This window comes from Pantherophis guttatus, chromosome 6 (genome assembly GCF_059756535.1).
Source record: "Pantherophis guttatus breed Tessera chromosome 6, ASM5975653v1, whole genome shotgun sequence".
NCBI classification, from domain to species: domain Eukaryota; kingdom Metazoa; phylum Chordata; class Lepidosauria; order Squamata; family Colubridae; genus Pantherophis; species Pantherophis guttatus.
In genome coordinates, this window is record NC_142068.1 from 90,583,802 (window position 1) to 90,599,290 (window position 15,489).

General features: G+C 39.0%; 1 protein-coding gene across 24 annotated transcripts in view; it reads left to right on the forward strand.

Annotated features, from left to right (window-relative positions):
- KCNMA1 (potassium calcium-activated channel subfamily M alpha 1) overlaps positions 1-15,489 on the forward strand; it is a 640,154-nt gene that overhangs the window by 285,170 nt on the left and 339,495 nt on the right. For all 24 annotated transcript variants that reach the window (XM_087871898.1, XM_087871899.1, XM_087871900.1 and 21 more), the window contains exon 3: positions 11,611-11,672. In XM_087871898.1, coding sequence (XP_087728024.1) covers positions 11,611-11,672 — 62 coding nt within the window. The remainder of the gene's footprint in view (positions 1-11,610; positions 11,673-15,489) is intronic.

Here is a 15,489-nt window from a genome sequence, read left to right on the forward strand (position 1 = left end):
AAACCCATTTTATGCAATGACAGCACGGTTCAGGACCATGGACAGTGGCAAGTGTCCCTTGCAGTTTGATATTCTTTCCATCCACAAGAGAAACATCTTGCTTCAGAGCCATTTCAAGTTAATCAATGCTTTGCCGTCTACTGGGTGACTCATCACTAGCTGATTCAGCTGTTTAATGGGCCCTTGTGTGATTTGTCATTAAAGCTTCCGCTTGGCGTTTATGGTTCAGATCCAGGATGGCAAAAATGCATCCTTGCAGGCTTGCCAAGGACCAATTTTTTTTTTCCTCTTCTGAACTAGAAGCCTTACTTTAATCTAGTGAGTATTTAGCTGGATCAACAAATTGCCTTCTAAGTGAATGTCTGAAACAGGTATTTACAGGGGCCCAGCAGCTGTATAAAGTAAACATTATTGTTTGCTTTTTGCACATAGAGGAAAATGTCACGCCAGCATTTTATCTTGATTTTACGTTCGGTCCTAACCAACTAACCAGGAGGATAATTCTACAGAGCTTTTATTCTCAGATAAAAGGAAAGAAAAATAATAAAGTAAAATCCTAACCATTCCTTCCAGATTGGGGGGGGGGAGAGAAGAAAGTCAAAAGCTATTCTAAATTTTGCTAACCTGCAGGAAGACACCTGTCCAAAGATGGTGTCTGACTTGGCAGGAAAAGTAGAAAAGTCTGGGTAGCTGCCAGGTATTCACCCGCAGGAGTGCTTGCTTTCTGTCATCCCAACATTAAACAGAATTAAAAGGAAATTAGATCAGCAGGTGATGTATAGCACAAACATACTGCACCACTGAAAGGTTGTCTTAGAAATTCCTCTTAATAGAGTGGGAAAATTTGCAGGGCCCAATAAACCAGAAATTGTCTAAATTTTATGAGGTTTGGAATTTTCAAACCCTCTCAGTAGGCTAATGGAGAACTCTGTGAATTGTACAGGTTCATCGCAGCTCTGTATTGTCTTTAGATTTAAATTTATTCCCTGAGTTAAAAATCAGCTGATGTCCATTTTAATAAGTGAATCACTGCAAAGAAAAGACCTTCAGAAGCAATTGTCTGTATTCTGCAAAATTTTAAGGTTCTAATAATACATGGTGTTCAACTTGGCTAGAATAATCCAGTCCATTCATAAGAATCTGAATTTAGTAGAGCCTAGATATAATTAAGGGTATCTAAAGATAGATTTATAAGTCCAAAAGGACAAGTCAAGTTAATTAAAGAACTAATATGTTATAATAGGAGGCCTGCATCTCTGAGCTTTCTGTCCACCTAATAAAAGAGTAAAATGAATATTTGTTTTGTTTCTATGGAAAGCAAATTAAAGAGGGTAACCCAAGAGTCTTCCAATCAAGAGAAAGGGACCAGTCAGCTTGTGGTTTTTTTTTTTCCTAATGCCCCACTGGATCACAGGGCTAAAAGTTACAGAGAATCAGAGGTGGGTTTCAGCAGGTTCTGACCAGTTCGGTAGTGGAAATTTTGAGTAGTTCGGAGAACCGATAGTAAAAATTTTGACTGGCCCCGTCCCCATCTATTTTCTGCCTCCCAAGTCCCAGCTGATCAGGAGGAAATGGGAATTTTGCAGTAACCTTCTCCCGGAGTGGGGTGGGAATGGAGATTTTACAGTATCCTTCCCCTGCCATGCCCACCAAACCACTCCCACCAAGCCATGCCACGCCCACCAAGCCATGCCCATAGAACTGGTAGTAAAAATTTTTTGAAACCCACCACTGCAGAGAATGTATGCTGCTGAATGTGTATCTTCAAAACAACCACAAAAACTAGGTGAAGGATGTCCTCGAATCACATTTAGAAAGGCATGTCTTGCTTAGTCGAGTCACATATTTTGTGTAGGTCTGGTTTAAACCTCTCTGACCGTGTTTTCCCGAAAATAATAATCCTGTCTTATATTTTTTTGAACCCTGAAATAAGCGCTTGGCCTTATTTTCGGGGATGTCTTATTATTTTGGGATGTGTGGAGCAAGATGGGGCTCCTCTTGCCATCTTACCTGATTTCCAGCTCTGCATTTAAATGTTTTCGGGGATGTCTTATTTTTGGAGAAACAGGGCACATAGCAACCATGGCTAATTTGTCAAGCAACAAAATAGAAGAATAAGACAGTTCTTGAGAAACTGAGAAATCTTGAGAAATTGTCTCTGGGAAGAAATGGAATAGAATGTTACCTTATTGAAAGTTGAATCGAGTCAACTTCCCTTCCCTTATTCACTAAAGCAGCACATCTTTTTAGGATTATCTGACAAGTAGATGGATGGAGGAGGAAGTGGTGGATGAGGAGAAGCCAAAGGAAGAGGTGAAGGAGATGGAGATGGAGATGGGGGAGGAGGAAAGAAGAAGGAGAAGGAGAAGAAGGAGAACAAGAAAGCATTAAGACTTATTTTAGTGAGCCATCACCTTAAAACAATGGCTTTTCCCTTCAGTCTTGCATTCTACTGAATATAAGCAAATAACCCATAAGGAGACAAATGAAAATCCCAGAGATCCTTGGGTTACATATGCTGGGTATTTTAGACTGCAGCTGTCATGATCTCTGGAAATTAGAGGGCATCAGGTTTTGGGAAACTGCCTGAGAATATTGGAGAATACTTGATTTATTTATACTTGACTTATTTGGCTCTCAATATAAATCTTTCATCTTATTGTAACTAGTCTTTTCAGGATATACAGTGATAGCTGAAGAGGGGCAAATCCATATTAGTCATTCCAGGCCCACTTGAGAGGTATTTACATTACGCAAATTGAGGAACAAACACTAGAATATCACACTACTGGATTAATCTAGGCCAGGGATCAGCAACCTCCGGCTCTGGAGCCGCATGTGGCTCTTTCACCCCTCTGCTGCAGCTCCCTGTCACTCAAATATGCGTCACAACTACCAATGTGTGACACCTGCCGGCACATGATTTATTGAGCTTTTCAACCCCCGGTAGGCCAATCATGGATAAATCCAAGAAAAGAAAAGTTTCAGAAGAAAACAGAACATTTAATTCAACTACATATGCTAGTTTTGTGGCTGCTCAAGAAATAGTCAGGCAGGGGGAAGGTTTTGTGGCTCCCGGTGTTTTTTTTTTCCTGTGGTAAACAGGTCCAAATGGCTCTTTGAGTGTTTAAGGTTGCCTGATCTAGGAATTTTAAACAAATTATATCCGGAGCTCAGGAAATCAGACCTTTAACCTGTTTTTTTTTTCCTCTTTCATTGGTATATCCAGCAGCCTAATAGCATATATTATTATTGTAGCAAATACTCCACCATGCCTTTATACAGTGTTTTGACACCTGGACCATAGGAAACCATCAAAGTCAGGTGAAGAGAAGAAATAATGGTGGTTTGAGAGGCCTGCACCATCTCTGCTCTTTCTGAAATGAAAATAAAATGACACCAAGGGCTACCAACCTCTTGTGCACAGGTTTACTACCTTAGCCCCAGCATGGATAAAAGTAATGATTTTTTTTTAAAAAATCAGATTTTTTTATTTAAATCGGATTTTTTTTATTTAAATCAGATTTTTTTAAATTTAAATCGGATTTTTAATTTTTTTTATCAAATTTATTTTAATAAAATGCTTTCAGAGTAAAAATCTATCTAAAGATACTTTTCTATTTAAAATACATTAATAGTTTAGTTTAGTCAGCATGAAATGGGGCTTAGTTATGCAGCATTATTGTAAATGTAAATATTTACATTTTTGGTAAACTCATTCAATGAATCCAAGCTCTGCAAGCTGAGAGAACATGCACTGCATTGATGCATTCACACAATTTCACAGTAACCATGAGATATAAATCATAAAACAAAATTCAGGAATATTCCTCTATCCCATTGTTTTGCAAATCTATGCACACTCCAAATGGTATGATTGTTTGAAGAGAAATGCATCTATACCACCAGGCTCTAAGTGTGAGGAGGAAGGGCAAGCAGTAAAAATGAAACCTTCCAGGCAGGTTATAAATATAATATTGAAGAGCACCTGTCACTTCAGATCCATCATGGCAGCGCCTGTTAGCGGGCATCCATTCACCTGCTGCCTGCCATGTCCCTCACCTTGTTGTGTCCCTGCTGCATTACCAGCCATCCCATTAAAGTGAATGGGACAGTCGGTGAGTCAACAGCGTGTCAGAGGAGGAGCCGCTGTGGGACAGAGATGACAGTTATTCTTTAAACACTATGATTTAAATTGAGTTGATTTAAATCAAGCCTTATTACTAGTGATTTAAATTGTGATTTAAATTGACTTGTTTGAAATCAAGTCCACCCTGCTCAGCCCTATATAATAGATTGGGTATGCGCACTGTCGCCAGTTACTCTTCTGGTTTTCGGCGTACGTATGTGCATCGGCCAACTGGTTTTCGCAGGTGCTGGAGCACCAGAAAGTGGCCTGAAAATGGCCCAAAACAGCCAAAAAACAGGCCGTGTTTCAGGCCATTTTCCAGCTGTTTTCAGGCCATTTTTCAGGCCAAAGACAGACTGAACAAAGGCCAGAAAACAGCCTGGAAAACAGCCCCAAAAACACATGCGTGTGCCGGCCAGCTAGTGTTCAGATTTCCAGCAGACCAGGTGTGCATATGCATCCACATGCACATGTGTTCTGGTTTGGACACTCGGTGCCGAAAAAGTTCGCCATCACTGACCTTGTTCATGTAGAGAGAAGATTTGGTAGAGTTTTGACAAGATAAGCTCTAGTGAGGTCTACTGATCTCTGCAGGATAATATTACGGACATAGTTAATTCTTCCCATAATATTAACAGGACTGAGAGATGTTAAATCCCCAGTAGGTTTAGGAGATGGATTATAAACCTTCCTTTCAGCTTGCACATATGTATGCTATAACTAATACTATAACTGCACCGAAGCTCCATAGCAAATAGCATTTATTCCTGGCCTCATATATTCTTGACTTTGTGCATAGAAAAATAATATAAATTGAGTATAGGCATGGAAGTTGAAGATTTTTCCCTCTTACGAAATGACATGGATATCATGATGGAGCAATTTTGAGTTTTGTTGGTAGAGGGAAAAAATATTTCAGGGATTTTTATGAATTTCTTCAGTTTAATTTATATTCTGAACCAGAACGTGAAATATTAGCACATGCACAGATATCAAAGACAGAAATATGAGATTTTATTATATCTCATAGTTTTAACTTTATATTTCTTTTATATATCTCAGGTTCTGTAAGTAACCAAACAATTCTGTTTTCTATTTTTTCCCCCTCTTTTGTTCATTTTTGTTTTTAATCATTTTGCTAAATTATTATTATTATTATTATTTTTAAAAAAGAGAAACTAGCAGAGGAACATTTTAATTCCCCAGTGATCTTGCTCTTTTATATTTCAAAAAGTGCTTTACAGAGGTTACAGCATAATCATATAGAGTAATCAGGTTTCCAGCAGCTGCGTTTCTTTCCCATAAAATGTTAAGCCTTCCAGATATCACCTAGCAAAACAAATTATAGGATAGGAGGGTTTTGAGGGGGGGTGAGAGCTGAACATCTGTTACAGATTGGAGGGGGAAAAAAGTTTCTGGTTTATGGGATACTTGCCAGGAAATAAAGACAGTAATTCTTTTTTGAAAACGAAACAACTTGACATGTATGTCTTCAAAAATATATTTCATAGGCCTTTTCAGCTTTTTAAAATGTTGCTTCAAGGTTAATTGTTATGAGCATTTGTTTGCAAACATTTATTTTCAAGGTTAATTGTTATGAGCATTTGTTTGCAAACATTTATTTTCTAGCTACTGAAATATTTTCAGCTTGATTCCTTCCTGTTGCCTTTATACATCCAGCCATTCATCCATCGCCTCCTGCTGATGATAATTTATGAATTTTGGATTGTTGTCCTACTTCGTGTTCTTTGCAGAACATACAGTAGTGGCCAAAATTGTGGAAACCTTTTGGGAAAAGTGTTTTTTCTAAAACTAGCTAATAACACCACTTTTTTTTTTTTTTGTAGTATCATAAAATTATATTATCAATGGAAAGATAATTTAATCAAGAATGTAATGAAATAACTTTTATGGAGGATTTGCTATTAGAATAGCAGTTACAGTATAAAGAAGAAAAGTGAAATGTAGAAAAAATGAGATATTTACGTTTTCTACAAAAAATGAGGAAAAAATGCTCATATTTACGACGGTTTGCAGTGACCCGTGAATCACGTTATCCCCTTTGGCGACCTTTTGACAAGCAAAGCCCATGGGGATGCCACATTCACTTAGCAACGGGGTTACTAATTTACCAGCTGCAGGGATTCACTGAAGAACTGGCAAGAAAGGTCATAAAAACTCACTTAACAAATTTCTCACCTAGCAACAGAAATCTTGGGCTCTGTTATGGTCGTAAGTCGAGGACTACCTGTATTGTGTAATGAAAAAGTTCCATCATGTCTTGGACTGCTACTTGGTGTTCATGGATGTGCTTTGCTAGACTTCTGCCAGTCTGTCCTACTTAGTGACTGTTGCAGTCCTTACACTGTATATTGTAGTTGATTCTTGGGTTTTATATGTGTGTGTGTGTGTGTGTGTGTGTGTGTGTGTGTGTGTGTGTGTGTATACAGTATTTTCTTTCTTTCTTTCTTTCTTTCTTTCTTTCTTTCTTTCTTTCTTTCTTTCTTTCTTTCTTTCTTTCTTTCTTTCTTTCTTTCCTTTTTTCCTGGGTCTCCTGACTCTTTTGGTTTACTTAAGATGTTTTATTTGGCTTTTCTTGGTTTGTGTGCTCTTGTAATCCCATGTCATTGTCAATAGTCTGTTGGTTGTTTCTGAGATGTTTTTGATGTATGGCAGTGTCATCCTTGTGTATAGCTTGTGCTGGTTGTGCTGTAGTGAGCTTTGTGGTGCTTGAAGTGTTCCTTTTTACATAGGGAGTGCCAAACGCCAAGGAAGAATGGATGGGTCAAGAGAAAGTCACAATTGGATGGAGTTTCTGAAATTCTAGAAAGAAAGAAGCCAGAAGTCATTGTTGTTAGTTGTGAAGTTGTGTCCAACCCATTGCGACCCCATGGACAATGTTCCTCCAAGCCTTCCTGTCCTCTACCATTCCCCGTAGTCCATTTAAGCTCATGCCGACTGCTTCAGTGACTCCATCCAACCACCTCATTCTCTGCCATCCATTTCTTCTTCTACCCTCGGTCTTTCCCAGCATTAGGCTCTTCTCCAGTGAGTCCTTCCTTCTCATTAGGTGGCCAAAGTATTTGAGTTTCATCTTCAGGATCTGGCCTCCTAAAGAGCAGTCAGGGTTGATCTCCTCTAGGACTGACCAGTTTGATCACCTTGCAGTCCAAGGGACTCACAGGAGTCTTTTCCAGCACCAGAGTTCAAAGGCCTTAATTCTTTGGCGCTCAGCCTTTCTTATGGTCCAACTTTCACAGCCATACATTGCAACTGGGAAAGCCAGAAGTATAGATGCCAAAAATCTATATGGATGGAAGCAAGTATAGAAACGTTTGTAAAAAAAAAATAATGAACGGTTTGGGGTAAATTCACATTTTTTTTCTTTTTCTTATCTCATGCCTTTAATTGGTTTGCCAGGCTATTTCTTAACTCCTTTCTGACCTCTACCTAACATTGCTTACCTTGAAAAGGAATAGCTGGAGAGTAAATGTGTTTGTATAATATTGATTTTCATCCATTCGGACTCTTTCTTCTCTTTAGCCACAGTAAGTTAGCAGGAAACGAGTGGAAGCGATGTGTTCAGCTGTCAAATTTCATTCTGACGTCCCTGAGTTTAATGGGCTATAAGGAGATGCCTTAAAAACAGCCTGTTGCATCTAGCATTGCCTCTTTTGTACGGTTCAGGCATCACTCCTTGATTTTTATCCAATCCCGATATATTTCTTCTGAGAAACAGGAGATTGAAAATCAAGCTTTGTTTAATTCCCCAGGCTTTGAGCCAGGGATGGTATTCACTTACTTTCCCTACCGGTTCACAAATGTGAGTGCATGTACATGCATTTACACTTCACTAGCATGTGCCACATCCGTGCATGCACGGTCTTCTGTGCATGTGCTTTGTGGGCGCACACACCTTCCGTGCATGCACCCAGCTTCAAAAACATGCCTAAATAGGACGGCATAGAGCTGAAGTGGGTGCCATCCATGATTTCCGCTACCGGTTTGGGAGAACTTGTCCGAACCAGCTGAATACCACCTCTGCTTTGAGCCCTTTCCCCAAAGCAGGTTTTGCTCCCCGTTACGCCTATGCGCTTATAAATACATTTCTTGACTCTTTTAATAATCTGTATATCTGTGTTTTTAGAAAGGTGATTCCCATTTTGATCTAACACACTGAATTTTCTTTCCATCATTTGAAATCAAGGTCTTAATTATCTGTTACTGGTTGTTCGTTACTGTATCATTTCACAGCATTCTCAGTTCTACCTATGCAAGCTTTGATATGTGTAAACAAGGGGTGAAATCCAACCAGTTCTATCCGGTTTGGGCAAACCGGTAGTGGCAGCTGAGGGAGGCTCCGCCCACCCGTGCAGATGTCATGATGTCACTTTTTTGTGACATTTTAAGCCTTTGCGCATGCGCAGACAACAGCACACGCATGCTCATTGGCGAATCGGTAGGGAAGGTAAGTGAATTTCACTCCTGGTGTAAACCAAAACTTAAGCAAAACATTATTCTACAAATTACAAGTATCTTGCATTCAGTGAGATTAACAACCAATGCTTCTATTAACTCACTTGTACAAGAACAGGGTCTCTGTATGTAAGGTATTATTTATTCTAAAGCTCTGTGTAATGCTTTTGAAGTATTTTCTCATATCCTTATATTATCACAACGGCACATGTATTGAAAGAAAACATTGACATCCATAGCTTTACCTAGAACTTGTAGAATGAATGGAAGTAATATGCTGTATATAGAATAAAGGAAATTATAAAAATTGCTTTTGATGTTATATAAATGCAAAAAAATCAAATAGCTATCAACTTGCAACTGTCAACTTTTCTCTCTAGGAAGTCAAATTCTTTAAAAAAAGGAAGTTTATTTCTGCCCATTTTATTTTCAGGCTAAATTGTTCTGCGTGAATAAGGCTGCTAGGATACTAGAATTAATTATGTGGCTTGAAAGAAATTCTGGCATATCAAAAAGAATCACTGACCAGATTATCCAGAGATATAAGCCTTTCCTTTGAGATATTGACTTCATGAGGCTGTCTCTCTTACCCACCCAATTCTCCCATGCTCTCTCCAGGAGATAATTCAACAAAAATGTTTACAAAATGCCTAGTTTTGAAAAACGAGTGGCATTGGGACAATGGGAGATATTTGTGGGAAATGTATAGATAGGAGTCTGTTACAGAAAGTGTGGCCCTCCCACATCACAATTTGTAATTTCCCAACAGGGTGGTCATGTAGAAATAGTGATGGCTCAATGGTTAGGGATAAAGAGATTGTCAGCTTGGGTTTCAGACCCAAGCGTCGCGCGATGGAATGAGCCCCCGTTCCTTGCTCCAGCTTCTGCCCACCTAGCAGGTCAAAAGCATGGAAATGCGAGTAGATAAATAGGTACCACTACACTGGGAAGGTAACAGTGTTCTGTGCGCCTCGGCATGCTGGCCATATGACCACACAAGAGTCTTTGGACAACACTGGCTCCCTCGGCTAAGAAACAGAGATGAACATCACCCCCTAGAGTCAAACATGGTTTATCTTTACCTGAAGAAATGCCTCTCTTGGGAGAACCTGTAAATGTTCCCATGAGAAATGTCTAATGGGGTTTATGGAGATTCTCAGTCATCCATGTCATGGTTGTCCCAAAGGTGCTTTTTCAAGAGGCAACTGGACTTTCTGGTTTTTCTTTTTCTTTGAAGAACGTCGTATTTTCTTTTGTGGTGAACAGTGCCTGGTGACGACCTTCATGGTTGGGTGATAATAATATTATTATGATAAAAGATACCACAGTCTGAACACAATGTGGTGGTTTCTTTGTTTGTTTTTTGGTTCTGCAATAAAATTATAGTCATGTTTTGTTGGTTTATGATTACGGTTTATCTTTATATGGTTGGTAACTGCATTCTATAGTTCCATTTGTAACTGAATGCTCTGCCCTTTAATGGCCAGGATTATTGCACATATTATATCCTAAATGGTGCTTCAGTGTGCTGATGTCAAGAGAAACAAGAGTTGTAGCAAGGAGCTGGAGTTCTTGTTGAAATTTGCAGGACCGATAGAAGTTTCCATGTGCCTGAATTATACTTTTCACTGAATTTATTTTTTTTCACCTGAGATGTGAACACGTGTGAACACAAACACGCAAAACGTCTTTGGGGGAATCAACATTTTCTGGCTGCGCGGCTGTAATAAAGACTAAATTTGAGACCAAATTTAGCTGCCACGTAATGGATTTTCAAAGAGATCCAGCTCTTTATCTTTAACCGTTGAACCATCACTATTTCTACATGACCATCCTGTTGGGAAATTACAAATAGTGATATGGGAGGGCCACACTCTCTGTAATAGACTCCTATCTATACTTTTCCCACAAATATCTCCCGTTCTCCCAATGCCCCTCATCTTTTAAAACTACCCTGTTTTCCCCCAAAATAAGACAATCGGGCTTTTGAGTGCATGGCAATAAGGCCAAGCCCTTATTTCAGGGTTAAAAAAAAAGCAAGGTCTTATTTTGGGGAAAACACGATAGGTATTTTGTAAATATTTTTGTTGAATTATCTCCTGGAGAGAGCATGGGAGCATTGGGTGGGTAAGAGAGACAGCCTCATGGAGTCAATATCTCAAAGGAAAGGCTTATATCTCTGGATAATCTGGTCCGTGATTCTTTATGATATGCCAGAATTTCTTTCAAGCCACAGAATTAATTCTAGTATCCTAGCAGCCTTATTCACGCAGAACAATTTAGCCTGAAAATAAAATTTAAAAATAAAATTAAGAAACAAACTTTCATTTTTTTAAAAAAGAATTTGACTTCCTAGAGAGAAAAATTTAACAATTGCAAGAAGAGCTGGAGAAGCTTCTTGGATTAGAAGCGAAAGGTCTTCAAAGAAAAAAGGAAAACCAGAAAGTCCAGTTGCCTCTTGAAAAAGCACCTTAGCTTCTAATGGGCTCCTTGGTGCTCTCTGAGCCTGCTTGTTTTCTTGCAGACATTTCGTATCTGCAAGAAAAGGGGGAAAAAAAACCAAGCTCAGAGAGCCCCAAGAACCTCATACAGTTCCAATCCTGAGCTCCAAAGATCCTCCTTTAAATGTCTAATTAACACAGTTAATGTTGCTCATACAAGGGGGGAGGCAAGGTACCTTAACTGGTGGATTTGCCATAATATTACAGGGCAGCAAATGGTCAATTATTGGGTTTATTATTATACTAGCACCACTGGACATAACATGGATTTTCTGCCTCACGCACCGCAGTGCTAAGGGGTATGTCAGCTTGCATATCTTTTAAACACGTCCTTAGCTTTGTCAAGCTTTGTGTAGCAATGTTCACTTCCGTGAAGCAGAAGACCATTAAAATGGCACCACCAAATTTCACGTCCTTTCCTGTTCCTTTGTTTGAATGATAAATGCTTTGACACCGCAAATGACTGCGTTTTTTTCTTCTTCTTCTTCTTCTTGTTTTTTACAGGTCGTTTTAGTTTTTGCTCTTAGTATTGGTGCTCTTGTAATATACTTCATAGATTCGTCAAAGTAAGTACTCGAATACTTTTCCTCCACGTTTTGCTAATGTAGTTGTGAGTTTTTATGTGGCTTGATTTTGTTTTGTTTTTTTTACTTAAGCTCAAAGCTTTACGTTTTATCATTTGCGTATAAATCGAGATCCATTAAAACAACCCCAGTTTTCCAGCTATGTTTTCAAAGCCATTGGGAAAGTGATTTTTGTAATTGTTTTTGTAATCCTCCTTCTCTTCTTCTTAAATGGAAGAAGAGGCAGCGAATTATAGTCCCACATTTCTGTTCTTAAAAAAAGAAATCACAATACAGGGAGTCCTCTGATTTACGACAGTTCATTTAGTGACCACTCAACATTATAACGTCACTGAAAAAATGACTTATGGCCATTTTTCACCCTTATGGCCATTGCAGCATATTTCCCCATAATCACATGATTTACATTCCTCTGCTTGGCAACTGACTCACATTTATGATGGTTGCAGTGTCCGGGGGGAGGGGGAAATCACGTGATTCCCTTTGCCGACCTTCTGAGAAGCAAAATCAATGGGGAATCCAGATTCACTTAACAACCATGTTGCTAACTTAACAAATGCAATGATTCACTTAACAACGGTGTCAAGAAATAGTCATAAAATGGGGCAAACCTCACTTAACAAATGTCTCACTTAGCAACATAAATTCTGGGCTGAATTGTGGTCGTAACTCAAGGACTACCTGTATAGGGAAGTGTAAACTGGAGGAATCCCCATGAAAATGGCAATGCGTTTATATGTGTAACTACTGAAACTAATGAATATATTGTGGCTTATTTGGGAACTATCATACCATGCGATGTGTGCCCTAATATAACGTTGCTTGACTCCTGGCAATATCCTGCAATGTGAATTTCATCCGAGGTTCTTCCCTGGTATTATCCCATCTATCGAGACATGCAGGATGCTGAAATTAAGTCATATTTTCTTTTGTGGTGAACAGTACCTGGTGATGACCTTCATGGTTGGGTGATAAAAATATTATTATGATAAAGGATACCACAGTCTGAACATAATGTGGTGGTTTCTTTGTTTGTTTTTTGGTTCTGCAATATAATTATAGTCATGTTTTGTTGGTTTATGATTAAGGTTTATCTTTATATGGTTGGTAACTGCATCTATAGTTCCATTTGTAACTGAATGCTCTGCCCTTTAATGGCCAGGATTATTACACACATTATATCCTAAACGGCGCTTCAGTGTGCTGATGTCAAGGGAAACAAGAGTTGTAGCGAGGAGCTGGGGTTTTTGTTGAAATTTTCAGGACTGATAGAAGTTTCCATGTGCCTGAATTATACTTCATTTTTTTTTTTCACCTGAGATGTGAACACGTGTGAACACAAACACATAAAATGTCTTTGGGGGAATCAACATTTTCTGGCTGCGTGGCTGTAATAAAGATTATTATTATTATTATTATTATTATTATTATTATTATTATTATTATTATTATTATTTGTCCAACTTGTATGCCGCCTTTCTCCAAAGACTCAAGGCGACTAAGTTTGAGACCAACAATTAGCTGCCACGTAATGGACGAATGACACACTGTTGTGCATAGAAATCATTGGTTGTGGTTTAAATGATATTCTTATAACTTGTTGTACGAGATAGTGAAGGTGTGTTTTCCAGGGAGACACAGAGAGAGACAAAAATATCATTTTATTTCAATTTATCAGAATATTCAGACAAAAGGGATTCCTCTCATTCAAAGACGGAACCCCGATCCTTAGCTTACATCCCGTTTTACAGTGGTGTTTTTTTTTTTTAGTTTTTTAGTTTACTTTGTTGTCACTGCACCTCATACAACGAAATTAAATGCCATCTTCAGTGTGCATTATAATTATAAAAATAAAACACAAACACACATCCTTCACATTCTATACAATTGAATTAAAAACCCAATATTGCATTAATATTGCACTATACAGTAGAATTTAATATAATTACCAATCTGGGATAGAATCTGTTTTTCGGCCTCTTTGTCTTTGTTTTTATTATCCTGTACCGTCTGCCAGATGGTAATAGTTCAAAAAAAAAAAAAGGGTGCTCAGGATGAGATGGATCTTTAAGAATGTTTTGAACTTTCTTAAGGTAGCGGGAGCTATAGAAATCTTCCAAAGAGAGGAGGGGGCAACCAATGATCCTCTGGGCAATGACGTTCACCCTCTGGAGCGCTGTCCTATCTGCCACTGTGCAATTGGCAAACCATACACAGATGCAGTAAGTTAAAATACTCTCTATGGTGCAGCAGTAGAAGGTCACCAGCAGTTTTTCATTCAGTTGTTGTTTCCTGAGAAGTCTCAGGTAGTGTAATCTCTGCTGGGCCCTTTTGACCAGTGCTGCAATGTGAGCGCCCCAGGTCAGGTCCTCTTTTATGTTAACATCCAAAAACTTAAAACTGGCCATTTGCTCCATTGATAAACAAAGGCTGAATGTCTAATCTGTTCCTTCTGTAGTCCACTATAAGATCCTTGGTCTTATTGGTGTTAAGGACCAAGTTATTGTCTCCACACCATGCAAGCAACCAGTCCATCTCATCTCGATAGGCAGACTCATCCTCCCCTCCAGAGATGAGTCCCACCACTGTTCTATCATCTGCAAATTTAGTAATAGTATTACTAGCGCGAGTGGGAATGAAGTCATGCATTATAGTTAACATAAGAAAAAAAACAAAATAAAAGAGGAAAGTTGGTTGGACAAGATAAGAGTAACAACCTCTCCTTGCCCAGTAAATCAGCTACAAAGTTTGTTTGAAATTCATGAAGAAACAAATCAGATGTGTTATCATGAACAGATTTTTTCCTTGCAAGCAGATAGTACCACACATCCTTCTGTAGCTTATCTTTTCAGTTAAGCAGTGTTAGATGCTAACCATCAATCCATAAAAAGTTTTCCCCCATTCCAGTCTAATGGTTTTCATAAAACCTTATCACTATTTTAAAAGAGAGAAAAAGTAAGTCAGATTAAAATAGGGAGTAACTGTGTTTAAAATACAAAGTAAAATACACAGTAATTATGTTAGCTAACAAGTTACAAAATCCCTCAACAGGAAAGCATATACTAGTGTACGAAATGCGGTATGTGGCACCTGGTTGCATTTAATTTGATACATCTTTTTGAAAACAGCATGCTGTTTTCATGCTGTTGGAGAAAAATTACACACACACTCAAAAGAAATTGCCTTCTAACTTTACATAACTTTCCTCTCACTTCTTAAAAATCATTTAATTTAGGAAATGTAAGTGGGATCTAGGATGGAAAGGAGATGATTATAGACGCAGAAGCAGGAAAAGAGATATGATGATGTAACAGCAATCTAAAATCGGTTGTCCCATTAAAAAAGCCTCCTTCCTTCCTTCCTTCCTTCCCTGCCTCCCTGCCTCCCATTCCTCCCTCCCTCCCACGTTCCCTCCCTTCCTCCCCCAGCTCCCTCCCTGCCTTCTTCTGCTTTCCTCCTTCTGTCTTTCCTTCCTTTCCTCCCTCCCTCTCACCTCCCTCCCTCCCTTCCCTTGCTTTCTTCCTTCCCTTCCTCCATCCTCTTCTTTCTTCCTTCTTTCCTTCCTTCCTTCCCTCCCTGCCCCCTCCTTCCCTTCCTCCCTCTATTCCTCTGCTTTCCTCCTTCCCTCCCTTCTCCCCTCCCTCCCTTCCTCTGCTTTCCTCCTTCCTCCCCTCCCTCCCTCCTCCCCTCCCTCCCTCCCTTCCTCTCCTTCCTTCCTTCCTTCCTTCCTTCCTTCCTTCCTTCCTTCCTTCCTTCCTTCCTTCCTTCCTCAAATAGCATTCATTGCTATTTAATTTCA